General features: G+C 52.0%; 1 protein-coding gene across 1 annotated transcript; it reads right to left on the bottom strand.

Moving 5' to 3' along the window:
* Positions 1-1739: 1739 nt before the first annotated feature.
* LOC120373410 (carboxypeptidase A1-like) lies at positions 1740-25561 on the bottom strand. Its single transcript, XM_039491811.1, has 11 exons — positions 25458-25561; positions 16200-16281; positions 14037-14171; positions 10710-10808; positions 8828-8929; positions 7419-7520; positions 6732-6842; positions 5700-5790; positions 4657-4856; positions 3482-3566; positions 1740-1977 (listed from the first exon to the last, which is right to left on the bottom strand). Exons 1-11 carry the CDS (start codon positions 25559-25561, stop codon positions 1790-1792), a joined length of 1299 nt encoding a protein of 432 aa, XP_039347745.1. The 3' UTR covers positions 1740-1789.
* Positions 25562-26464: the final 903 nt, after the last annotated feature.

Consider the following 26464-nt stretch of genomic DNA (forward strand, 5'->3'; position numbering starts at 1 on the left):
CAGGGGGATTGAATGGGGGCAAGGGTCCCGGGGAGCAGTCAGGAAAGAGCAGGGTTGGATGAGGTGGTGGGGGCACTCAGGGACAGAGAGAAGGGGTAGTTGTATGGGGTAGGGGATCTGGGGGGCCATTGAGAATGAGAGGAGGGGTTGGGTGGGGCGGCAAGGGGCAGTCAGGGGACAGGGAAGGGGGGGATGGGTCAGGGGTCTCGGAGTGTGTGTGTCAAGGAACATGAGGGGTTGGATGGGGCACGACACCCCCCCTGAGGGGGGGGGGGAAGGAGGGAACCCGTTGTTAAAATTTTGGAGGGAGGCGGGAACCGGTTGTTAAAAATTTGGCAGCTCATCACTGCAGGTGAGTATATATAAGCAAGCAAGAAGCAAGCTAGAGATAATGAGGTTAGATCAATCAGGGAGGATGGGGCCCTGTTCCAGCAGCTGAGGTGTGAAAACCAAGGGAGGAGAAACTGGTTCTGTAATTGGCAAGCCATTCACAGTCTTTGTTTAGTCCTGAGCTGATGGTGTTAAATTTGCAGATGAACTGGAGCTCAGCAGTTTCTCTTTGAAGTCTGGTCCTAAAGTTTTTTTGCTGCAGGATGGCCACCTTAAAATCTGCTATTGTGTGGCCAGGGAGGTTGAAATGTTCTCCTACAGGTTTTTGTATATTGCCATTCCTAATGTCTGATTTGTGTCCATTTATCCTTTTCCTTAGAGACTGTCCAGTTTGGCCGATGTACATAGCAGAGGGGCATTGCTGGCATATGATGGCATATATTACATTGGTGGACGTGCAGGTGAATGAACCGGTGATGGTGTGGCTGATCTGGTTAGGTCCTGTGATGGTGTTGCTGGTGTAGATATGTGGGCAGAGTTGGCATCGAGGTTACTTATTAATTAACTCAGAGCAAGTAATTAATACCTGGGGGAGCAAACAGCTGTGCATATTTCTCTATCAGTGTTATAGAGGCCGAACAATTTATGAGTTTACCCTGTATACGCTTTATACAGAGTAAAACGGATTTATTTGGGGTTTGAATCCCATTGGGAACTGGGTGTCTGGGTGCTAGAGACAGGAACACTTCTTAAGCTGTTTTCAGTTAAGTCTGCAGCTTGTGGGAGACGTGGTTCAGACCTGGGTCTGTTTTTGCAGCAGGCTAGCGTGTCTGGCACAACCAGGCAGGGTACTGAAGTCCCAAGCTGCCAGGGAAAATGGGCTCAGAGGTAGTTCCAGCACATCAGGTGGCAGTCCCAACCTGTCACATCCCCTCCATGGGCTTCCTAGAATAAGTCATCCCTGTTGCAGGTAAGGATGCAGCATTCTGCAGGATAGAGATGCGTTCAGTCTAAGATATAAAATGGAGGGGAGATTTCCTGAGGAGGTGCAGGTGAAGGATGGGAGAGGCGATAGCGAGGCTGTTCTAGAGAGACACCAAAGCATCTTCTTATCCGTGGAGACAACAGAAGATCTGGCTGGGCAATGCCTATGCTCTTAGGGGAAACGTGCCACCCGCTTTCTTGCTATGGGTCTAAAACTAGTGGCAGGGACGTCAGCATGATGAGCTGTACTTGTGCAGGCCACCACATAAGGCAAACAAGGCATTTGCTTTGCTTTGGAGAGATTTTTGGGATGGACTTGAAGTGACTCCATTAAAGTTATCTAAACCCAGATGGAAAAATAACACACTCTTTGTTCATTTGATTTTTTTTTTTTATTATTTAATTGTTTTTAGCTAGTTGCATCACTCACTGGATTCCTCCAGAGAAATAAACTGAGCTCACAGTCTGTCCTGTTTTAATAGGGATGGTCCCGTGTGTACTCCATAATGGTCATCAGTGCCAGCCATGTCTCCTCGGCAGTAGGGATGATCTGGTTGGCAGGCAGTAAGAACCCATAACGCCCTGTGTCCCGCAGTTCAAAAGTGAAGGAGTATTTAATGCCCTGGTTATAAGTCCAGTCAATGGTTCCACCGTTCGCTTGATCTAGATTCAGGAAACACATCCAAATGATGGCTAGCATTACTAATGGGTGCAGAGAGAAGGGGCCAGTTATAAGGTCATTTTAAATGTCACTGCTGAAAAATACAAGAAGCAAATTGTTGCATGGGATGGGTCCTTGCAACAAGGGGAAGTGTTTGGCTCTCAGTTACTTACACCAAATGAATAAAACAAGAGCTAGGGGCTAGCATCACCCTCCATCTTCCAAACTTTGGGGAGGAGGTTTAAACTTTGCCGCTGGTCCTTAGATGATGATCTAAAAACCCACAATGCAAGTTCTGTGAACAGCAGGATGGTTTCGATCTGAGCCTTGTGGCACAGGCATATCGCTCAAGGAATAAATTACAGAGGCTACAAAGAGTGGGGAAAGCCCAAGGTCCGTTCTCCTCACTGACAAAGCACGCGGGTTTCTCCAGCCCGCATCCCTGGCTAGAACGTGGCATTTACAGTGGAGAAATCAGACTTCAAGCTTAGCTAGGGATGTGGTGGATTTGATTTAGCAATGGAGAGATTGGATGTGTCCTTTTTTCAAAGATGTGTTCTAGCTCAACCAAAACATATAGGCTGGACGCAGAAATCGCTCAGGGCTTATCAACACTACTGCTTACCCCCTGAGCAACGCAAGTTACATCGACTTAAAGCTACACCGTGCAATGTTGGTGGGAGAGCATCTCCTGCTGATATAGCTTCCGCCTCTTGTTGAGGTACTGTAATTACGCCAACAGGGGTGCGCTCTCCCCTCGACATGGTGTGTCTTCATCACACGTGCTACATCGGCGCAGCTCTATCCATGTAGCTGTGCCGATGCAGCGCGGTAGTAAAGACAAACCCTAAGTGTAATTCTAGCAGTGGCCTCTTTATGCAGGAGGTCAGACTAGATGACTACAATGGATGGTCCCTTCTGGCCTTCATCTATGAATCCTTCAAAGCTTTTTGTAGACTCTTACAGGAGTGGTCAAACAGAGGCGCTCTCACACACGCTGCACCGTTGGCCAGATGCCTTATGAAGATCAGGTTGCCTTACTTTGAAGTACCACTTATTGCCCTCCATTGAAGGCGAGATGCTGCGTCTGTGGGGTGGCTGTACCAACGTACGGAGACTGCCTGAGTCATGACACCCATCATACCGCCATTGCATTAGTGTGTTCACACAGCACTGATTGAACCCCCAAAATCCTAACCCAGCATGCACTGGGATCAGTGTGAAAACTAGGATGGACTAGGGCGGCATTTTTTTAAGATGTTCTGACATCCTAGTCAGCTTTCTGATGGGGGTGTCCTTGGACTTTACAGGGGCTTGAGGGACCAATGGTTTGATATGTGAGTGACAATGTTCCTAGCAGCTGGACAGTGGGGACTGGCTTCCTGGCATGTCTGGCCTAGGAAAAGGCTCTTGTGGTGGTTGTACTTTCCTGTAGAGTGACTAAGCTGCCTGGTTCCTCCCCCAACCGCCATGGCTAAAGGGACCAGGTCATCCCCAGTAACTTACAGATGGTTGTGATGATGCTGCCGTATCTGTACTGAGTGCCATAGAGGGAAGACAGGGCAGCGACTGCTGCTTTAGCAATATTATCCTGGAGAAAAATGCAAAGGGGAGAAAAATGAGTTAGCCACCAGATGTGAGTGGTGTCTGTGCTCAGAGGGGGAGGGGGCAGGATGCCAGACTGGAGCAGGGGAAGTTGGCAGCTTGTTGCATCTTTCCAGGGGGAAGAGATGCAAAGGCTGGAAAAGTAAAGCAGAGCGGTGTTGGGAATATACAATGGACCAGGGCTGAGTGGATCTGTCCTGCAGAAGTCTCTCCTGCTTGCCCATCACCCCGGTATTATGGCATTGCGGGAGCTCCCCTTCTTTCCTCCAGGGACTCTCCCTATGTTTTCCTCCCTCCTGTGGATACTGGGCACTCCTCCTTCTGCCCAATAGAGAAGGCAGATTATGGCGCCATTTGAACACCGAGTTCAGGTTTGACTGACGTCTCAGTGCTTGTACCAGACAGACAACGTCACCTAGTGCCCCACCTGAGAGAGACAGCTCAACTCAACCATATATGCGCAACTTCAGTGGGGCCCACGACCTCTGGCTCCAAAGCAGAGCAGAGGCACCTGCTACCTGAGCTAAAGGAGGATCTCAGTTTGCTTGCAACAGTAGCCGAGCTCTTACCCTCCCTGTAATTCAGCCACTAGAGGGCACTATTGATGGCACATGCGGAGCCCCAGTGCATTACAGCTGACTTCTGCCTTATGGTAAAATGGGATTTGTTGCCCGTCCTCCATCGTTTCCTAGGCTCTTCCTTCAACTCACCCCTTTGAATGCCCCCCTCTCACCAGCCTCGCTGGGTCGTTGCAGGCTCCAGCCAAGTGCCCTAAATTCTGCAGTGTCATTTGCAAATGGTTCCTCTGAGCCCCCAAACCCGTTTGTTCTGGTTGCAACGCAGCCACGGAGGGAGAGCAGAGAGGCCTTTGAACCAAAAATGTGTGTGGGCAGGAAAGGGGATGTGATTACGGAGGAGAAACCCGCGTGGGGAGAAAATCCACAGCTGGGGTGGAGGGGTTCAGGCCGGCCCTGCGGCCGAGTGACCCCCCACAGTCTTCGTATCGTTCTGGACCCACTTTGAAAGAGGATACCCCCGGCAGCCACCTCACCCTGAGGGTGTGAGGAAGACCCTACCAGTTCCTGGTAATCGGCGGCCTTGGTTGTGGTGTAGCCGTAGGGATACAAGAGGAGCTGGGTGTAGCTATGGATAGAGATGAAGGCTTTGATGTTCCCATGGCTCTTCACAAAGTCCACGATGGCTTTCACCTCACGCTCCGAGTTGGCGTAGGGGCCATGGTAAGTCTCGGCACAGGGGTTGCTGCTGGACCCTTTCCCTGCAAAGGGAAGAGGGTATCTTTGCTTCAGAAACATAGCGACTCAAAGGATCAGTAATGGATGGGACGGGGGGCGGTTTCCATCGCCAGCCAGCACAAACCCAAAGCTCTTTGGGGCTATTGGCTGTTTGGTGGCCGAGGTGGAATGAATTTGGGGGTTTCCTCCCAGTCTCTAGCAGCCAAGTTTTCACATCAGCAATGTAACTGGTTCCTCCCCACCCACACTGGCAAACCAGAGACCAAGGACTGAATGGGCCATGGAGTCTGAACTAGGGTTGCCAGGTGTCCTGTTTTTGACCGGAATGCCTGGTCGCAGGGCCGGCTCTTCCATTTTTGCCGCCCCAAGCAAAAAAAATAAATAAATAAAAGCGGCTCAGACTGGTGTTCGGTTTTGTGCGATTAGAAAGTTGGCAGCCGTAGTCTGAACTCCTCTCTCCCCCTTAGAGGTGGGGTAAAGCACTCCAGGCGAGAATATCCCAGGCAGAGGGAGACACGGATTAGGCCACATGCTCAGTTCCCTTCAGGTTCTTCCAGGCTCTCCCCTGGGAACAAAATTCTCCAGCAATGCCCCAAATGACCCCCACTTTTCTGTTTATCGCCCTCCCCCTGCACTTGTTCCTTACGACCCAATCTCCCCCTGCCTCTCCTTGCAGCGGAGGAGAGTGGGTACAGTGCTGGAGTCACTCCAGAGCAATAGAAGATGCCCCTTCGCTGTAGGGATAAAGCCCAGCTCTTCCCATTAACCAGCTGTGGATAGCACGGCCTGGCCCTTTGCTCACTCCTTCCCTGGGCCCAGGGGAGTCCACGTAAATTCCCCCCAGGGGAGTTAAAGGAAAACCGTACCGCCGAAACCCGCATCCCAGTTCCTGTTGGGATCCACGCCGATGCAGGCCGACCCAGAGTTGATGGACTTGGTCTTACGCCACATGCGGTTCTGGGACAGAGGGGAGAATCATTTATCAGGGTGCCAGCCAGGGCCGCATCGCTAACAGCCCTTTCCACAGGGCTGAGTGAGACTAGCGTCTCCTAGGGCCGATGGGTCACGCCGCACTGGTGGGGAGAAAGTCTGTTCTCTAGGCACATAGCGGCCCGAGTCTCTACTGATTATGCTGGAGTGAATCCACTGAAGTCAATGCAGTTACACCAATATAAACGTGTGAGGAGAGCAGTCGATAGGGTGTTAGACAGGGACTCAGGAATCTTGGATTCTGTTCTAGGCTCTGCTATTGATTTGCTGGTTCGCCTTGGGCAAATAATTCTCCCTCTCTCTCCATTCCCACCCTTTGCCTGTCTTGGCCAACTCTTCGGTGCAGGCTCCTCCTCTCACTATGTGTCTGTACAGCAGCTACCACGTTGGTATCCTGATCTTGGTTGGTGTCTCTACTGTAATACAGATATCAAACAATAAGGATATGGAGACTCAGGTGCCTACAGTCTGGATAGATCAGGTCTGCCTTAACTTCTCTTGGGTGTACTTGCCTTGTTATAGCTAAATCCAGAGGCTCATGGCAACTACAGGTCAATTTCCTGACCCAGCAAGGTCCGATTGCGTCTTTAACCCACATAGCAAGTTCTTCCCTGTTAGGACTGAAGCAAGCGCTGAGGCCTCCAGTGAGTCTCCATGGCCTTTCACCTTTGTGTGGGCATTGCCCAATGTGCCAGGTGGGGAGAAACGGCTCCCATTACATAGCACTGAAACAGTAGCGTATCAGGACCCAATGCACGGCTCACCAAGCTGCAGGGACCCCTCTTGCCACTCCCCATCCAGCCCCCCGCCTCCCTCCCCCTCCGCTCACGAGCTTGTTGCCTGGAAGTCCTGAGCCAGAGATCTGATCGCTGTTATAAAGGCCGGCTAAGGAGGCCAAGGAGAAATACCTTGGTGTGGGTGAAAGCAAAGCCATCGGGGTTGGTGACGATTTCCAGGAAGATGTCCAGGTTGTCCAGGATGGAGGTGAGAGAAGGGTCTTTGCCGTAACTATCCACAATCTGAACAGGGAGGCACAGGTGAGGAAGAGACGCCCTGAGGCCCAGGCACATTCGTCATTCTAGCACTGGGCTTCATTGCACTCATAGGGCCAGAGCCACCGCCTGCGTAAATTAGCTGTCACTTTACGCCAGCTGAGAACCTGGCCCATTATCCCTGGCCTGCTGCAGGGCATGAAACCCTGCAATTCTGGGGGCTTGTTTCAAGGGAGCAGGGAGCTTATTCCATCCTCTTCTGGCCTCCATGCACAATTCCTGCCTCCGCTAGGGCCCAACCCTCTCACGGAAGTGGCACCACCGACTTCACCAGCTCTTAGCTGTCATGACTCTGTCAGGTGAGCTTGATGCTGCCTCCAGGACAAGCACATCCCAGCTAGGGTGACCAGATATCCCGATTTTATAGGGACAGTCCCGATTTTTGGGGTCTTTTTCTTATATAGGCTCCTATTACCCCCCATCCCCGTCCTGATTTTTCACATTTGCTGTCTGGTCACCGTAATCCCAGCTAGTGGGGTCCCGTGTTTCTCTTCACCCCTCATCCTGGAATGTGCCATTCTCAGCTGAAACCGCCGACGGTACCTTCTTTGCAAACCAGACTCCGCTGGCCTGAGTGACCCATTCCCGGGAGTGGATGCCGGTGTCGATCCAAATAGCTGGGCGCTTGGTTCCTCCAGTGCTGAACTGCATGGAAAAGCAAAGATGAAGGGGGTCCCATCCTTTAGTACCACAGATCTGAATGCTGCTCAGGTGACCCCTCAGGGAGTCTATGCCATGCCAGATGTCTCTGAGCTTCAGAGCTCTCCCTCCCCCTTTTTAAATGACATCATGCTTAGGAACAGGGAGCTCATATATTCCCAGAGGAGCCGTCGTCCAAAATGACCAGACCTTATGGCACTTGATAGATACACTGTATAGATACACTATATTTCTTCACTCCTCCCTGAAATACAGCTGCTTCTGGGGTGGAACATAGCAACAGCACTAGACTGTAGTTTATGAAAGGAGGAAAACAATTTTAGGGGAATTTAAGTCAGCAGAATGTACTAATTACCCAGATTGGAATTTAGCCCCAGCACCAGGGTTTCTGACTGTACCCCTGCAAAACATGTTGTGGGAATCTTTAATGACCATACGGGGGCAGGACCACGGCTTTACACCTCATATAGAAGACAACATCTCCAGCGGCACAACTCCCTCTATGTCATGCCAGGGCATTGGCTTAGCACTGATTCAGTGGGAAGAACCGAGTCACACACCTGGCAGAAAAGTGTCCATCAAAAGCTTTTCAACGGAAAATGGGTTTTCTAACAAAAAGGAAATTTTCACAAAAAACATCCAGTTTTGTCCTAGATTTTTAGGTTTTTTGACCCAAACTCAAACAGTTCCACAGTAAAATGTCATTTTTGTCTACATTTTTTTGCAGGAAAAATCTCATCTCTAGGGAATCACCTACTGAGTCACAAATCCCATTCCCTGGGTTCTCCTGGAAGGCCACCAGCCAAGCCTTGACTTGGCCCCACGGAAGACAATAGAGGAGTCCATCATGGGGCAAACACCGTCCACAAGAACTCAGAAAGGGTGTTGAAAGCAATTAAAATATTCCCCAGGAAAGACTAGCTGGCAGGGGGCAGAGCAAGAGTGGGGTACATATGCTTTGCAGAATCTCTGTGGTGGTATTTAGGAAGTAAATGCCTCTTTGCTAACTAGCAATGGCAGAACTTCATTAACAAGGAAGCTAGATTATCCTACTGCTCACACCATGTTTTCACCAGGGTAACTCCACTGACTGCCGTGAAGTTGCTGCTGATTTACACTGATGCAACAGAAAGTAGGGGTTGAGCTTGTGTGTTTACACAGAGTATGTGGGCTGATTCTCTTCTCCCCTGCTATACATCAGGAGTTACTCCACTGAGATTAGTGGAGGTACAGCGACGAGACGTCGGTGTGAGATCCGAATCAGGCTCCGTGTCTACCCCCTGTGACTTTACCTTCAGGACGTAGAGAGGGCGGCCTTCGTAACTGTTCCCGATCTGAATTTTGCTGACCAGGTCTGGATTTTCAGCGACCAATAAGTCCATGAAGTCGTAGATCTGGTGGATAAAGAGGACGCTGGAGTTTGGTCTAAACGGCAGATTGGCATACACCTATGTTGGCCCCACACTCCTTTTGCTTCAGATAACCCCTGGGACTATTTTCTAGTTTGATTCCAGTGCTTTCTGATCCATGATGTAGGGCTTGGGAAGGGGCTATCCAATCCTTATCTTCCCTTTGCCAAACTTTAAACACGAACTTTGCCATATAGCTGCCCAGGAGGAGAGACCTTTCTAACTAAACTGCTCGCTGAAATCTTTGAATGGAGACGTTCATTTGCTCTTCCTCGTGGTGCCCAGCTGCTGTTGTGTATCCGACTGCCCTACTCACCAGAAAGTCTCAGATGATATGGGCCAGTGGTTCTCTTTCCTTTTCTGTTTTTGCATAGAAAATGCAATGAATTGTGGGAGAAAAAATAGAGGCCGGTGTGACACTGCACCTCATATTCTTCATAGTGATATTATTATGATAGGATTATGGAATAATTATGATGCAATTTATGCAAGATGGGTCACGTAAGATGTCATTGGAAAAGTTATGATTTGCTGATTATGGTTATCCTATTTGTATGCATGTATCATTTTTGTATCTGAAGTTATGAATATCGACTATGTATCTGTATTTCAAATGGAGTTACACCTGGGTAATGCCCACTAGATAAGATGCTGTCAGTCTAGATAGCTGGTTGGGAAGGGCCCATTCAGGGCAATGAGCTATTAGGGAAAACAACAGGCCTTAGGAGACGCTTATCTCCTACCTGATGAGCCTTCCTGAGAACGCTACAGACAGCCTGTAAGTAATGGAGGCTATGACTCTACAGGGACATGTGACCAGACCACATGATGCTGGACTCCATCTTGGGATGTCAGTATTTTTCCACCGATTGGTCTGGGAACCAGCTTTGGAACAAAGGGTTCCCGCCATATGCCAAAGCTATATAAGGCAGGAAGTGACATCATCCGTTGTTCTTCACTCCCCACCCAAGAAGACTCCTGGAAACACCTGAGGAACAAAGACTGAACTGGGGGAAGTGTGGGACCCAGGCTAATGGGATTTCTAGCCTGTGCATGAAAGGCCTGGGGATTCCAAGCTGTCAAGCAAATGCAGCTTGCCCCTTAAGGATCTGCAGCCTGTTTGTATCATCTCTTACGGTGAGAATCTACTGATTCATATCCAGTCTATCTAGTATATTAAGCTTAGTTTGCGTTTTTTATTTGCTAGATAATCTGCTTTGATCAGTTTTCTACCACTTATAATCACTTAAAATCTATCTTTTGTAGTTAATAAACTTGTTTTTGTTTTAATCTAAACCAGTGAGCTTTGACTGGAGTGCTTGGGGAAAGTCTCTGCTTGGTTATAACAAGTGTGCATGGTCCTCTTCACATTGAGGGAGAGGCGGACCGGGTGTTAAACCCTATGCTGGCCAGCTTTGACCAGGGCAGGAGGGTACTTCTCTGGGGTCCTGGGCTGGGAGGCTGGTGGTTAGAGAGCCTGCATGTAACTGCAGCTGAATGTGTTCCTACCCATGTGAATGTGGTGAAAATGGAAGTTTGGGTGCCGTGCCTTTAAAATCAGCCTCCGAAGGGTCCCAGCACCTCAACAGGGCAGAGAGAGAATTCCAAAATGCATCTTTCCCACAATGCAAAGTGTGTGCCCACCCATGGAGAGGGTGCACGTGGCCTATTCAATGGGGAAAGCCTGTCTCATATTCTCCTTCCACCAAATGCGCCTCTCAGACCCTGGTGGGTCACGTGTCAATGGGTGAGCACCAGCCGTTACCTCATCCAGAGTGTGGTAAGAGGCGTAGTTAAAAGTCTCCACAGACCGGGGCGTGAAATGATGCCTTAGCATCTGAGTCTGTTCCTCATCCACCAGCGCCTGGAAGAGGCAGGGAGAAGAGTCCGTTAGGCAGGACGAGTCATGCAAAGGCATCACCAAGAGCAGGCAGGCTTTGGAGAAGGAAGAGCATTGATTATACCAAGGCGCAGCGCCAACTCTAGGCACCAGTGCTACAAGCATGTGCTTGGGGTGGCACTTTCCAAGGGGCGACACGCCAGCCCCCCTGATCCCTCCCCCCCCCTTTTTTTTTTTGCTTGGGATGCAAAAAGCCGGGAGCCGGCCCTGAACCAGGATGTTCCCTGTCAGCTGAGGCTTCCAGGCTGAGCTGGAACTGACACTGCAGCTCTGGCTGCAGTAGCTACACAACAGCCTGAGTTGCACAGGCTGGATTGCAGTTCAGGCTTCCCTGCCGGTGGGAAGCCCGAGCATCATCCCCCGGAGCTGGGCCCAGGCTGCGGCGGCGAGAGGGGCTCGGCTCCGGGGGACGACGCTCCGGCTCTGCGGGGGCGAGAGGGGCTCGGCTCTGGGGGACAACGCTCCGGCTCTGCGGGGGCGAGAGGGGCTCGGCTCCGGGGGACGACGCTCCGGCTCTGCGGGGGCGAGAGGGGCTCGGCTCCGGGGGACGACGCTCCGGCTCTGCGGCGGCGAGAGGGGCTCGGCTCCGGGGGACGATGCTCTGGCTCTGCGGGGGCGAGAGGGGCTCGGCTCCAGGGGACAACGGTCCGGCTCTGCGGCGGTGAGAGGGGCTCGGCTCCGGGGGACGATGCTCCCCAGCGGCAGGGCAGCCTGAACTGCAGTCCAGCCTGGGTGTGAGGGGCCGGGGAGGGAGGGAAGCGGGGCCCGGGATGCAGGGAGGGAGGAGGGGTCCTGCTGCCACCACTGCTCTGCTCCGAGTCTCCCCAGGGCAGCGCGGCGTTTCCCCGCACGGGTGGGCTGGGCAGGGCGCTGCCGGGCTGGGCAGGGGGTGCGGATCCCGGCTCGCGTGCTGATGGGGCGAGTGGCTGGGCAGCCCGAGCTGCCAGGGAGCTGCCCCCTCCTGCCCCTGGGCCCAGCCCACCGTGCACCTCCCCCGCCTCCATCCTGCGCTGCCTGCCCCGGGCCCCCACAGCGCCAGGGTGGGGAGAGGCAGAGCCCGGCTCCAGGATGGGCAGCTGGGGACATTGTCCTGCCAGGGGACCCCCGCGGCTCAGGCACCTGGGAGTCGGTGTCTGTCCTCTCGGCTCTGCCTGCGCAGGGCTGGGGAAGCAGCTGTCAGCGCCTGCCCCCCTCAGCCCTTGCACCCCCCATCCCGCTCCCAGCCCCTCCACTTGTACCTCCCCCCATTGCTCCTTCGCCGCACCCCTTCCCTTTGTACCCTCCCTTCCCCCGCACCTCCCCCCTCGTACCCTCCCTTCCCCCGCACCTCCCCCTCGTACCCTCCCCAGCCCTGTCCTCCTGCACCTCCTCCTTCCCCTGCACCTCCCCCTTGTACCCTCCCCAGCCCTGTCCTCCTGCACCTCCCCCTTCACCCTCCCCACCTCTCCTCCTGTACCCTCCCCTTCCCTGCACCTCCCCTTGTACCTCCCCAGCCCTCGCCTCCTGCACCTCCCCTTCACCTGCACCTCTCCGCAACCCTCCTGATCCCCCTCTCCTCCTCCATCCTCCTCCCTGGGTACATCACACCCCCCTCACCTCCCCCTTCCTCTTGCACCTCCCTTCTCCTGCAACCCTCCTGATCCCCTCCCCTGTACCTCCCCCCAGCCCTGTCCTCCTGCACCTCCCCTTCCCCGCACCTCTCCCCTCGTACCTCCTCCCAGCCCTGTCCTCCTGCACCTCCTCCTTCCCTGCACCTCCCCCTCACCCTCCCTTCCCCACACCTCCCCCTCGTACCCTCCCCAGCCCTGTCCTCCTGCACCTCCCCCTTCACCTGCACCTCTCCCCTCGTACCCTCCCTTCCCGCACCTCCCCTCGTACCCACCCCAGCCCTGTCCTCCTGCACCTCCCCTTCCCCTGCACCTCTCCTCCCGCAACCCTCCTGATCCCCCCTCTCCTCCTCCTCCCTCCTCCGCGGGTACATCACACCCCACTTCTCCTGCACCTCCCCCTTCACCTGCCCCACCCCCCACGTACCCTCCCTCAGCCCTGTCCTCCTGCACCTCCCCCTTCCCCTGCACCTCTTCTCCGGCAACCCTCCTGATCCCCCCTCTCCTCTTCCTCCCTCCTCCGTGGGCACATCACACCCCGCTTCTCTGCCAGTGTAGAGCCCCCAAGCGCCCCCACACCCGCTCCGCTGCCTGAACCCTCTTTACTAGATCCCCATCCCTTGCCGGGTACAAGGTTTGAGGGTTAGTCCCTGTGCCTTCCATGTGCACTTGGAGCACTAAAGATGGGGTTGTGGGGGACAGGAGGGGGTGAGATTTATACTAAAGTGAAATAAAAATAGGAGAAATGGTTTGATCCCCACTGCAAGTGTAAACGGGGATTGCTGTGGTGAACCGAGGAGGTCACATTTTGGGGGGGAGCCCAGGACTGGGGTGGCAGGGGGTGGGGGTGGGGGTGGGGAAAGAGAGACCAGGGCTGGGGCAGCAGGGGGTGCGGGTGGGGGAGGGCACTGGTGGTGGTGGGGAGAGCCCAGGGCTCGGCGGGGGGGGAGGCAGCCAATTTTTTTTTGCTTGGGGCAGCACAAAACCTAGAGCCGGCCCTGGGGAGGAGAAGGTGCCTTTCATTTCTGTGCACCTGCTTCCCCCTGTCGATGGCTGAGCTTTGACAACGAGTTACAATTATTGGGCCAAACCCTGTCTCGGTTTCTGTGCAGTCTGATGCTTTGCTCTCAGGATCTGATTACCCAAGGAGCGTCTGTCCTACGAGCAGAGTTTTGCCGGAACGAGCTCTCAGGTTTGCCTGGGGAATTTCAATTAGGCTCAGTTGAATTTAGCTCTTGGCCAAACTCACTTGTTATTTTCCTGATTCACCACCAGGCCCTTAAAAACGACAGGCCAAAACCTACTCTCAGTTCCACGCCCGGGCAACGCTATTGCCGTCTGTGGAATTGAAAGCAGGGATCCAACAGACGGCAGAACTTGGCTTTGTATCCTCAAACACAAAGGGGTCCAGCTGGTTTAACTTAGGAGGAGACTTTGGCCGTGGAGAGAACTCACAGGGTCACAGTGAGTTTCATGCAATATCTCTGGTCTCCTGACCCACCCCAGTCTGCAGCGTTGCTACCAAAATATGTTGTCAGTTGGCTAGTGACATACAAAGGAGGCAAACCACACATCCAGCACTCACCTGTAGGTCATCTATCAGGATGGAATAGCGAATGCCATTGGACTCTAGGAAGATTTTGACGGCTTGAAGGCTGGCGAAGGGAACTCGTACATCTATAGGAACGCCTTGGCCTCCAGGTCCCCGCCAGAAATCCAGCTGGCAAAGAGCATAAGAACATAAGAACGGCCATACTAGGTCAGACCAAAGGGCCATCTAGCCCAGTATCCTGTCTTCTGACAGTGCCAATGCCAGGTGCCCCAGAGGGAATGAACAGAACAGGTGATCATCAGGTGATCCATCCCCTGTCGCCCCTTCCCAGCTTCTGGCAAACAGAGGCCAGGAACACCATCCCTGCCCATCCTGGCTAATAGCCATTGATGGACCTATCCTCCATGAACTTATCTAGTTCTTTTTTGAACAAAGACAAAACAAATAACCATCAGCAGTCTTAGAACTATTTGGACCTGTCAGCCAGCCAGGGGTGCTTTTCAGTGCACTGCAGGGGTACTTAGCTGCATGAAATCAGGAGATGTTTCCCTAGTGTAATTCAATGAAGGGGACACTAGCTGATGGGGGAGGGATAGCTCTGTGGTTTGTGCATTGGCCTGCTAAACCCAAAGTTGTGAGTTCACTCCTTGAGGGGGCCACTTAGAGATCTGGGGCAAAAATCTGTCTGGCAATTGGTCTTGTTTTGAGCAGCAGGGTGGACTAGATGATCTCCTGAGGTCCCTTCCAACCCAGATATTCTATGGACAAGTACCTACATAGTGAAGGACCTAATAGTTGTGTAAGGGTTTTAGCTCTGGAAAGGCAGGCGAAGGCATCAGTTCACTCCTGAGGTGAGATGGAGCTATCATAAGCGCTAAGCAAGCTTAATAGGTGCCTCCAGAGATGAAGAGAGGTATTAAGAGGTGAATGGCAAATATAATTCCTAAGTGAGGGACATATGCATTAGTGTCAAGTATCAGAGAGTAGCCATGTTAGTCTGGATCTGTAAAAGCAGCAGAGTCCTGTGTCACTTTATAAACTAACAGACATATTGGAGCATGAGCTTTTGTGGGCAAAAACCCACTTCATCAGCTGCATGTCATCCAACGAAGTGGGTATTCACCCATGAAAGCTCATGCTCTAATACATCTGTTAGTCTATAAGGTGCCACAGGACTCTCTACTGCATGTGCATTAGTAAAATTCAGCCATTTCAGTAGCAAACTTTTGTCTCAGTTTTGATTAGGGTTGGGATCGTGTGGCACTCTTTACCTCAAAGCAGCACCCTGCAACCCCCAGCTCCACCCCTTCTGTATAATTGTGACATATTTTATACAAAGCATGTCATGGAAGAGATCGTATGCAAGCTCATGATCTGCTGAAACCCACTGTTCTGTATATGTCTAGCATGAGTGTGTATCAAGTTATGAGATTTTGCTGTATGGTTGCTACTGAAATATGTTGTCAGTTGGCTACTGACATACAAAGGAGGCAAACCACTCCCAGGAGGGCATTCAGTGACCATTAATCAGCAGGGGAGTTGTAATGAAGGGATTTACAATGCAATGACTGTTGCACAAGCACCACACAATGGGGCCTGCTCGACTGTACGACTCAGTTGCACAAGCCCACACCAGGAAGATCGCTGTGACGCAGGGAAGTTTCCTGAGTGGCTCTGGGAGCATTCCCGCAATCTAGCTGGGTGTGGGGCTCCGCATGCGGTTGTGCTGAGTGATAACAGCACCTGGAGGGGTTTGCTGCTTGGCACTAGCAAAGCATCTTGAGAGAGAACCCAGGCTTGAAAGTTAAGGGGGCAGAACAGTACCCCAGTTCCAAGTTGTACCCCAGGGGTCCCATCACAGACCTCAAACCCTTTTGGGGGGGCGTGTTTGAAATCTGAACCTAGTGATGGATTCCAATTTCTAACATGCGCCTCCCTTTATAATGGGCAACACCTGAGTCTCGGTTCCAAAAAACCTCCCCACTAGGGGTGCACATGAGACATTTTTCTGGAGCTGATCCCATCTCTAGATTAAATCCCTGTGGGGGTTGCACAACCTGAGGTTCACCCAGAAATTCAAAGCAATTCGAGCGGCAAAACCCTTGGAGCCGGCCCTGCTCCTGGCCCCAGGGCTGTTAATCTGGTGCCCTTATCAACAGAGGCCTCAGACACGGCTGATCTGCGCTTTCCCTTTACCTGCAGCTCCTGCAGCTCCTCCAGCTCCTTCACCTTCTCCACACTGGCTTCATCGGCAGCGAAGATACGGAGCACCTGGTTCCTGTGCAGACAGAGAGGAGTTACTGGGGATCGTGGAGGAGAGTTTGAAGGAAGTGAGACCGGACCAAGCAATGGAACGCCGACGGGGTCACACACCCATTCGGTTGGGATGTTAGAATGTGGTGTATGTGATGGACATCATCAGGCATCGTACTATTCAGCTCTTGTGTGTGGCTCCCGTCCTCAGATCACAAAGCACTTTACCAAGGCAGGTAAGTGCCATTACTCCCATTTTACAGATGGGAACGCTGGACAGGAGAAGACTTGCCCAGGTCAGACAGGAATTCAGTGTCCAAGCCAGGACTAGCACCCAGGTATCTTGATTCTCAGCCCTATGCCTTATCATATGGACCATGCAGTAGCATTCGTCATTCACTGAGTGCCATGGGTGTGCTTGGTATTGGCCAAGCTAGAGAAAGAAACAGAGTCGTGCCCCAAGCAGGAACAAGCTCTAGCAGTAAGACCCTACTGCTCGTAACTCCACAGGCAATAGAGTCATAGAGTTAAAGGCGGGGCGGGACCAGATCATCTAGTTTGGGCTCTTAATACACCCCCACCACTCAGCACCAGCAACCTAAACTACAGTGGCATGGGAGTAGTCTCACAGGCAAACCCATTGATGTCTGGTTGGGCTGCAAAGGGATAGTCTCCCCTTGACCACAACAGCAAGAGTTACACACTTCTGTAACAAACCCACATTCCTACGGATACCATGAACACCCAGAGTTATAATTAATGGCAACACACGTTATGAAAGGTTGGGACACCTGAGGCTTCATGGCTTAAGCCAACCCTTAATTATTAAGGTATGTCTACACAGCCCTCAGCAGCAAGCTTCCCGGCCTGGGTCACCAAACTAGGGCTCACACGACCACTCTAAAAACAGCCGTGCGAACAACGCTTTTTAGTTACGACTCTGGTTGGAGCGCGGGCTTGGAAGCTCTCCTGCGTCGTAGGCGTCAGAGCTCAGGCTCCAGCCCAAGCTGCACATCTCCACAGCTTTTTGTAGAGCAGAAGTGCAAGCCCCACAAGTCTGTCGCCTCAGCTGCCACGGGCTATGAAGACACAGCTTTAGAGACCAGGATGAAACCAGGGGGGCAAGGGGCAGATTAACCCACGTCTGCGACCTTCCTCTGAGGCATCTGCCACTGTCAGGGATGGGATTCTGGATTGGATGGTCCTTTGGGTCACATCCGGACTGGCCCTTCCTCTGTTCCTGTAGCTATCGCTCACATCCCAGGGTTGGAACGCACGCGTGACAACGGGACATTCAGCCAGCTGTGTGAAACCCAGGGAACGGGGCCCGCGTCCCCGTGGGGAGTCCAGAGACCCCTCCTGAACGTTAGAGGGGCCTGACCCAGCAGCAGTGTGCCCTCTAATTTTTCCCCACACGCGTGCGGAATGGTTTTTGTTATGTGCCCCGCTATGGAGGTGATGTGTGATTTGTGCAGGCTCTGGGGTGGGGCCGGGGATGAGGGGTTTAGGGTGCAGGAGGTTGCTCCGGGGCTATGGCGAGAAGAGAGGACTCCCCCCCAGCTCTCTCTCCCCGCAGCAGCACCTGGACTGTGGGGGAGGAGCACCTCTCCTCTGGCCACGGCATCTTTGGGGTTGGGGCCGCGGTATAGTCGCCTCTCCCCTATCTGCAGCCGGGCCGTGGCTGGGCTGGGGACGGCAGGGAGAGGCATCTCTCCCGGCTGCAGCCTAGGGGCCTGCGAGGTGCATGATAGGCCGCTGCATGGCCACACAGCTTAGAGGGAATTCAGCCCAGCAGCTGGGCTGAACCCTGAGGGCCGGCTGCAGTGTTTACGCAGCCTTTAGGATAACAACGAGGTGTCTGGTGGCACCTTAAAGACTAACAGATTTATTTGGGCATCAGCTTTCGTGGGTAAAAAAACCCACTTCGTCAGACGCATGGAGTGAAAATTACAGATACAGGCATAAATATATATTGCAGTGGTTCTCAAACTTGCAAGCCCTTTCACACAGCAAGCCTCTGAGCGGAACCCCCGCTTACAAATTAAAAACACTTTTCAATATATTTAACACCATTCTAAATGCTGGAGGCAAAGCTGGGTTTGGGGTGGAGGCTGACAGCTCGCGACCCCCCATGTAATAACCTCATGACTCCCTGAGGGGTCCCACCCCCCAGTTTGAGCACCTCTGATATATTGGCACATGAAGAGACGGGAGTTACCTTACATATTGAAGGCCAATTTAGTCAGGGTGGATGTGGACACCTCCTCATCAATTATTGGGAGTGGACCACATCCACCCTGATCCAATTGGCCCTGTCACTGTTCCCCACTTGTGAGGTAACTCCCTTCTCTTCACGTGCCAGTATATTTATGCCCGTATCTGTAATTTTCACTCCACGCATCTGACAAAGTGGGTTTTCCACCCACGAAAGCTGATGCCCAAATAAATCTGTTAGTCTTTAAGGTCCCACCAGACTCCTCGTTGCCTTTGTGGACACAGACTAACACGGCTACCCCCGGATACCTGCAGCCCTTATGGGAGCTTTGCCTGAGTAAGGGGCGCAGGAGTGGGCTGGTGACTAATAGCATAGACGTTAGTGTGAGTAAGGGCAGCAGGAGGCAGCCCACTGATGTCCTAGTGCAGAGCATGTTGCCTCTGCTGCAGATGGTCCCTTCAGCAGGGGAACCATTTGGAGAGGCAAGTTCCATACAGACATTGTGTTCCCAGGCAGCGCTCTTAACTACAGCCCAGCGTGACTGTGGAGGGTGAGTTCCCAGAAGAGAGGTGCTGCTCCCCGTTTGTGCCCCTAGGGCAGGCGGGGTGGAAGTATTTTCCTTCCAAACAGAGGCAGGGTGATTAAGATAAGGAAGGGCTGGTGATTAAATTAAGGATCTGGAAGGTGTTAGATGAGCCTGTAAAACAGGAATCCCTCTTCAGGGGGTGAGGAGGTGTTGACGGGACTGAGAAGAAATACAGCCAAGCCCTCTGAGCCAAGTTTGCATTCAGGAAAGAGGGAGTTTTGAGGGGCGCATGTGAAAAGAAGGGGACCAAAAACCCAGGGAAGGGTGAGCAGCGGTACAGAGACGTTCCCACTCTACCTGTGGTTCTAATGTGGCCCCATCGCCATAATGCTTGAGTGCCTCACCATGTCCTCGCAGTCCCTCTGCGGTCGAGCAGTGCTGTTATCCCCATTGTACAGATGAGGCACTGAGGCACAGAGAGACGAACAGCCAGATTTTCAAAGGTATTTAGACACCTAGTGGGATTTTCAAAGGCACCTAGAAGGTGAAGTGTTTTGTAAACCCCACTAGCTGCCTAGATGCCCCTTTGGGTGCCTACAAATCTTAGAAATTCTGTCCCTAAGGCACTGGACCAGGGCCAGCCTTAGAGAAAATGGCACCCTGGGCAAACTTGTATTTTGGTGCCATCCCATCACCCCTGGCCCCCTCGGGCTCCCCACCCCCCATCACCTCCGGACCCCGCTGCCTCCCTCCAGTGCTTAATTTGTATTGAAAGAGGTGCCAGAGCTCAGCCCCGGGTGATCTGATAGCGGGGGCTGCTGGCCAGGCACCCAGCTCTGACGGCATCACCACCGCCAGCAGCAGCACGGAAGTAATGGAACATGGTGTATTTCCAACCTTGCTTCTGCGCTGCTGGTGTGGATCATGGTGCCTGGTGCTCGGCACATGGCTCCACAGGGGCTGCGTCTTGCCAGAGCCCAGGGCCCTCCCTCTGGCCACTGCTGGCTCACTAGGGGCACCATTTCAGATTCTGGGAGGGTGGGGCAACTTTAACTGTGATTCCAGGGGCTACTTAGGCACCTGAAAACTTGAAGGTTGGGGGTGGAGGGGGTTGAGGTTTTTTTTTGCAGATAATGTAGGAATTAGCTGACACGAGCACAGTATCTAATTCCCATAGAAAGAAAGAAAAAAATATACACAAACACCAATTACAGCCATATTTTAAGTGTATATGTAAATTTAGAAGCATCAGGAGATAATACAGCAAAATATTCCCAATCCCAAACCTTGAGGTATCAGTTCTGGAGCTTTAACATGGATCTCAGAGACACACGTTTGATACATCGTACACTCTCTTTAGGAGAGAGAAATAAAAATAAATGAAATCTGCTTCCTTTCTCTAACAGACACACTCTGCGTTACTGCCATTAGCTACAATATTGTAGTCAATTGTTTTCCACTCCACTGAAAATGTGTAGACTTAATTTTAACATATGTGATTAAGGTGGGGGTTTTCCCCCTCTCTTTTATTAAGAATGGGAATTTATTTTTCTAATTATTTTGGCATTTATGTTTACCAATCACAATCATGTCTGTCAGCAGACAGGCTCCTAGAAGCAGCTTGGCCAGGGGCAGGAGCCGCAGTGGCTACAAAGAAGAGCAGTGAAGGGCAGAGGGACACCCCCTAGTCTGGAGGTACCCCCTTAGAACAGTGTCCTCGGTAGTCACCCAGCCTGCTCATCCCTAAGGCTAGCCCTGCACTGGCCTGAGATCATGCAGGAAGTCCATGCCAGGAATAGAGCCCATGTCTGGGCAGGGGGCTGGCTCCCTAGCCACTGGACCAGCCTAGCTCTTTGCTACATGCTGTAAGCAAAGAGGATTCGGCTAGATGGGATCAACACCAAGCTGGCCAGTGCTCTGAGACTCCAGCAATCAGCCCTAGGCGATTGGGAAGGATGTCGTGGTTGAGAGCATGAAAAGCAGCACAGGGGTCAGGAAGGACGAAGAAAGAAAGAGAATGAGAGTCAGCTGAAAGGAGATCACTTAACCCCCAAGGGGTGGCAGGTTTTGCCCCAGGTCGGGTCATAGAGCAATGCCTGCTGTGCAATTTTAACTGCAAACCATTATTTTTTGTTCCGAGTTCAAGAAAAGGAAGGAACGAGAAAGCGTTGGATGAGCAAAAAGACCAGGAGTACTTGTGGCACCTTAGAGACAAATTTATTTCAGCATGAGCTTTCGTGGGCTGCAGCCCACTTCTTCGGATGCAGAGAATGGAACACACATCAGCTGTGTTTATGTCTCAGATTCTTAGGGTTTCAGCTGTATCCAGGCCCATTCCAGAGCAAAGAACAGAAATTGCCTCCCCAGAGTCCACAAAGTCGACGATTATCGTCATGATTTGTATTATTCACTGGGCACCAACTGTGCGCTCAGCGCTGTCCAGCACATACCCGAAAACGTTGTCCCTGAGCCAAAGCGTACAAGATGTGTAGCCCTGGGTAAGGTGGCTCAGATATCTAAGTATGACGTGTATAGTTATTGAGAACATGTTAATGTCTATGAGTGGAAGCACAGATGGCAATTTACTTAATTAAGGACTAAAAGATTTGACCCGCCAACTTTTTTTCAAGAGGAAGAGCTGCCCAGAGCTCCTGTGCCTGTTTATTTTCCTTTCTTGCCTGCAGTGGGCTTGATATACCTCAGAAATCTCCATTTTTTTCTCAACTTTAAAAAGTGGAATGTTCTTGGTGTTTGGTTTTAAATCGTCTCCTGCAAGAACTGCAACCCAATCGCTGCCGTGTTGTGTTTAAGGCTCTTCAGGAAAGTAATTAGCCTTTAAACAGAAGTGAAAGTAGCGCTGCCAATTCTCATGATTTTTGTCGGGAGTCTCATGATAATTATTGTCTTCCTTAAAGCCCCAGCTCCTGGAGTCTAGTGGATATGTGCTGATTTCAGTCTTCATGCTTAAAGAAAAATGAAGTTTCTATCCCTTGTAGCTGTGGAGAAAGCACCCCCAAATGTGACACCCTCCCCCAGAAGTCAAATAAAAATCTATTATTTTTACAAAATCTCATGATTTGTAAAGCCAATCTCATGATTTTTGGTGAGCCTGATTCATGATTTTTGAACATTTGGGGATGGCAATACTGTGAAAGTGACTTGAAAATGTCACTTTCACTCCTGTTTAAAGTCAGTTTCTCGTCTGTTATTTGTAGTGAGGTAACAACCCTAGAGCTCCAGGCAGGTGCAGCATAAACTCATGGGGCCTTGCCCTAGTGGGATGTTTCCAACAGTTAAATGAGCTATTCCAAGTTTGGTGAACTGCGAAAAAGTGAGAGAAAGTCATCTAGACTTTTCTACAATTGTTTCAATTGTTGTATTCAAGAGTTAGCAGCAAAGTAAGAAGATACATTCCATTTTTAAACCTAACCATTGTCCCTTAAGTCAATGGTTTTCAAACTTTTTTTCTGGGGACCCAGTTGAAGAAAATTGTGGCTGTCCATGACCCAGTGGAGCTGGGGTTGAGGGGTTTGGGGTGTGGGAGGGGCTCAGGGCTAGGGGGAGGGGGTTGGGGTGTGGGGCTGCTGGGTGAGGCGGGCACTGAGGGGTTCAGGGTGTGGAGGGGGTTCTGGGCGGCGGCAGGGGGATGGGGTGTGGGAGGAGGGTCAGGGCTCTGGGGGGGGGGTGCAGGCTCTGGGGTGGGGCCAGGGATGAGGCGTTTGGGGTGCAGGAAGGAGTTCCAGGTTTGGGGGGGCTCAGGGCTGGCGCAGGGGGTTGGGGTGTGGGAGGGGGTCAGGGCTCTGAGCTGGGGCTGTGGATGAGAGGTTTGGGGTCTGGGCTGGCAGGGGCTCAGGGCTGGGGCAGGGGCTTGGGGTACAGGAGGGGGTCAGGGCTCTAGGCAGAGGATGAAGGGTTTGGGGTGCAGGAGGGGCTCCAGGTTTGGAGGGGGGTCAGGACTGGGGCAGGGGATTGGGGCATGGTCATGGACTTACTTCCAGGGGCTCCCGGTCAGCGGCACCGCCGGGGTGCACCACAGACCACACTGTGCCCTGGAAGAGGCCAGCAGCAGGTCTGGCTCCTAGGCGGAGGGCGAGGCGTGCAAGCGGCTCCGTGCAACTCTCACCCGCAGGCAACCCCCCCCCCCACCAGTTCCCATTGGCTGGGAGTGCGGAGTGACTCGGTGAGTATGGGCACTTATCACAATGACATGTCTTCTAGTGGATAAAGTGGTGAACTGAGACTCAGGAGACTTGTATTCTAGTCCTGGCTCTGGGCTGCTGTTTAACCTGGGGCAACTGCTCCCTTGCCCAATGAGTAACACGGGGATAATGCTGCTGACTTCCTTTGCCAAGCCCTGTGATGAGGACAGGTGCTGCGTAAGAGCTCGTGGCCATTATTTAATGCTTCTATACTTGCAACTTCTTCCATTCAAAACGTTTCCCGGGCCAGAATGCTCGTCTCATTTCATTCTTATGTCGCCAGCCATTCCCTGAGATGAGGATCTACTGAAAGTTCTAGGTTTCAGAGTAGCAGCCGTGTTAGTCTGTATCTGCACTACTGGGCTAATAAGCGATGGTCACATAAACACCATCCTATATCGGAAACCTACTGACCACTAAACTTACCTACATGCCTCCAGCTTCCATCCAGGACACACCACACGATCCATTGTCTACAGCCAAGCTCTAAGATACAACCGCATTTGCTCCAATCCCTCAGACAGAGACAAACACCTACAAGATCTCTATCAAGCATTCTTAAAACTACAATACCCACCTGCTGAAGTGAAAAAACAGATTGACAGAGCCAGAAGGGTACCCAGAAGTCATCTACTACAGGACAGGCCCAATAAAGAAAGTAACAGAACGCCACTAGCCATCACCTACAGCCCCCAACTAAAACCTCTCCAGCGCATCATCAAAGATCTACAACCTATCCTGAAGGATGATCCCTCACTCTCACAGATCTTGGGAGAAAGACCAGTCCTCGCTTACAGACAGCCCCCCAACCTGAAGCAAATACTCACCAGCAACTGCACACCATAAAACATAAACACTAACCCAGGAACCAATCCTTGCAACAAAGCCCGATGCCAACTCTGTCCACATATCTATTCAAGTGACACCATCATAGGACCTAATCACATCAGCCACGCCATCAGGGGCTCGTTCACCTGCACATCTACCAATGTGATATATGCCATCACGTGCCAGCAATGCCCCTCTGCCATATACATTGGCCAAACCGGACAGTCTCTACGCAAAAGAATAAACGGACACAAATCTGACATCAGGAATCATAACATTCAAAAACCAGTCGGAGAACACTTCAACCTCTCTAACCACTCAGTGACAGACTTGAAGGTGGCAATTTTACAACAAAAAAAACTTCAAAAACAGACTCCAAAGAGAGACTGCTGAACTTGAATGAATATGCAAATTAGATACAATTAACTTAGGTTTGAACAGAGACTGGGAATGGTTGGGCCATTACACTAATTGAATCTATTTCCCCATGTTAAGTATCCTCACACTTTCTACGAGTCATCTCGATTATCACTTCAAAAGTTTTTTTTCTCCTGCTGATGATAGCTCATCTCAATTGATTGGCCTCTTACAGTTGGTTTGGCTACTTCCGCCTTTTCATGTTCTCTATATGTATAAATATCTTCCTACTGTATGTTCCAGTCTATGCATCCGATGAAGTGGGCTGGAGCCCACGAAAGCTTATGCTTAGTCTCTAAGGTGCCACAAGGGCTCCTGTTCTTTTTGCTGAAAGTTCTAGCTGCTCTCGGTATAATCTAGTTCATTCATTAGTATCTATATTAAAGCGTCTGCCCCAGGCATTTACAAGACACCCGTCACCCCAATATGTGGGCACACAGTGGTGCTTGGACTGAAGCTAGCAGACACCCTCCTCCAATATCCCCCCGCAGCACTACTCAGTACAGCTGCAGTTCATAGAATTACAGCAAAGTGGGGCAGGAAGGGCCCTCGTGAGGACATCTAGTCCAGCCCCCTGTGCTGAGGCAGGACCAGGTACTCCTAGACCATCCCGCAGTGGCTGGAACGCTGTGGGTTGCTTCTTCATAACAGCTACTGACAAGGTTAAACTGGATTCCCTCTTCAAGCAAAAACGTGACTTTTCTCCTCACCTACTACCCCGTCTTGTCCAGCTGCCTCCTGAGTTCCCTCTAGGGAGCGCACATGCAGATTGCAGATACTCACCCCTGCTCTGTTCTATTAGCATCTGATCCATCTTTCACTTTCCGCAGCTTGGATTACAAGCAGCACATTCTCCTTCCAGCTGCAGCTCACCCTGCGGCCGGGGTGGGGTTTGAAACCCCCAAGACCTGACACTACCCCTTTAACTAACTTCTCTGTCACTTGCAAGGCCACACCTTAACTTCAAACCCTTCCAAGGAGGAAGATCCCTGCAGGTTAAACTTCCATCTACCTACCCGACAAAGGACTCTTTGCTGAAGGCAGCAGCCAGGAGAGCAGCAAACACCAACAGCCCCTTCATTTTCAGCTGAGCAGGATGCACACTGGGAGATGGAGGCATTTTAAATACTGCTCCTGCCCCGGGCTGGCTCCAGCTGTAACCTTGTGCCACAGCTCAGCTCTCAGGATGTGTCAACAGAGCCCTGCCTCCCCAGCCGGCCTCTTTCCCATGGCTCAGCGCCCTGCCCTGTCAGGAAAGCGCTGACACCTTCTGTTCCCGCCTGATTGATGCCCAGGGAACGTGCCACCTGGAAAAGTGGCAATATTTGTCATCGCAGTGGTGGGCCTCAGCGCAATAGGATGGAAAGACAGATCCACACACCCCGCCCCCCCCCACACACACACCCTGTGCCCCTCGCTTTGCAATCCCACCACTTGCTTGCAGCATGCAGACAGGAGGAAGCAGGGCTGCCCTCCATTCCTGCACCATGCCAGCTTGGAGGCAAAGGGCATTCAGACAGTTGGGTGGGTCGAGGAGGGCGGGAGGAGGGGGCCGTGTGTGGAAGGGGTTAGTCGGAGAAGCGGGTGGAGGTTCCCTGTTAAACTGGAGGAGGGGAAGAACCTGTGATCTGCCCCGACCGTAAAGCTCAGAGACTTGCTACTGCTACCGGCTAAGGGAGCGCTCCGTTAGTTCCAGTAGCTGCCTTACTAGGGACTCAGCAAAGCCCAGCTGTGTGTCGTGGACCCCATACTGCTAGGGTTATAGGAGATCCGCTTTTCGCTCTTCGCTGTACAGTGATGAGTGTGAAGTCCTGGGTGGCCAGAGATCTGTCGCACACGTGTGGGCCAGGCCTGGCCCTGCTTAGCTTGGATCTAGGGTGCTGAAGCTGCATTTTATTTGTGGCCTGTGTCGTGATCGTGCAAGTGCGGCTTCATATGGGATCCAGCCACTGTCACCCCAGGTGTTTTGTCCCCCAATGCGGAAAACATTTTTGGCATCACCCGAACAGCTGAGGAAACCCCC

Source organism: Mauremys reevesii, linkage group 1, assembly GCF_016161935.1.
Source record: "Mauremys reevesii isolate NIE-2019 linkage group 1, ASM1616193v1, whole genome shotgun sequence".
NCBI lineage: Eukaryota > Metazoa > Chordata > Testudines > Geoemydidae > Mauremys > Mauremys reevesii.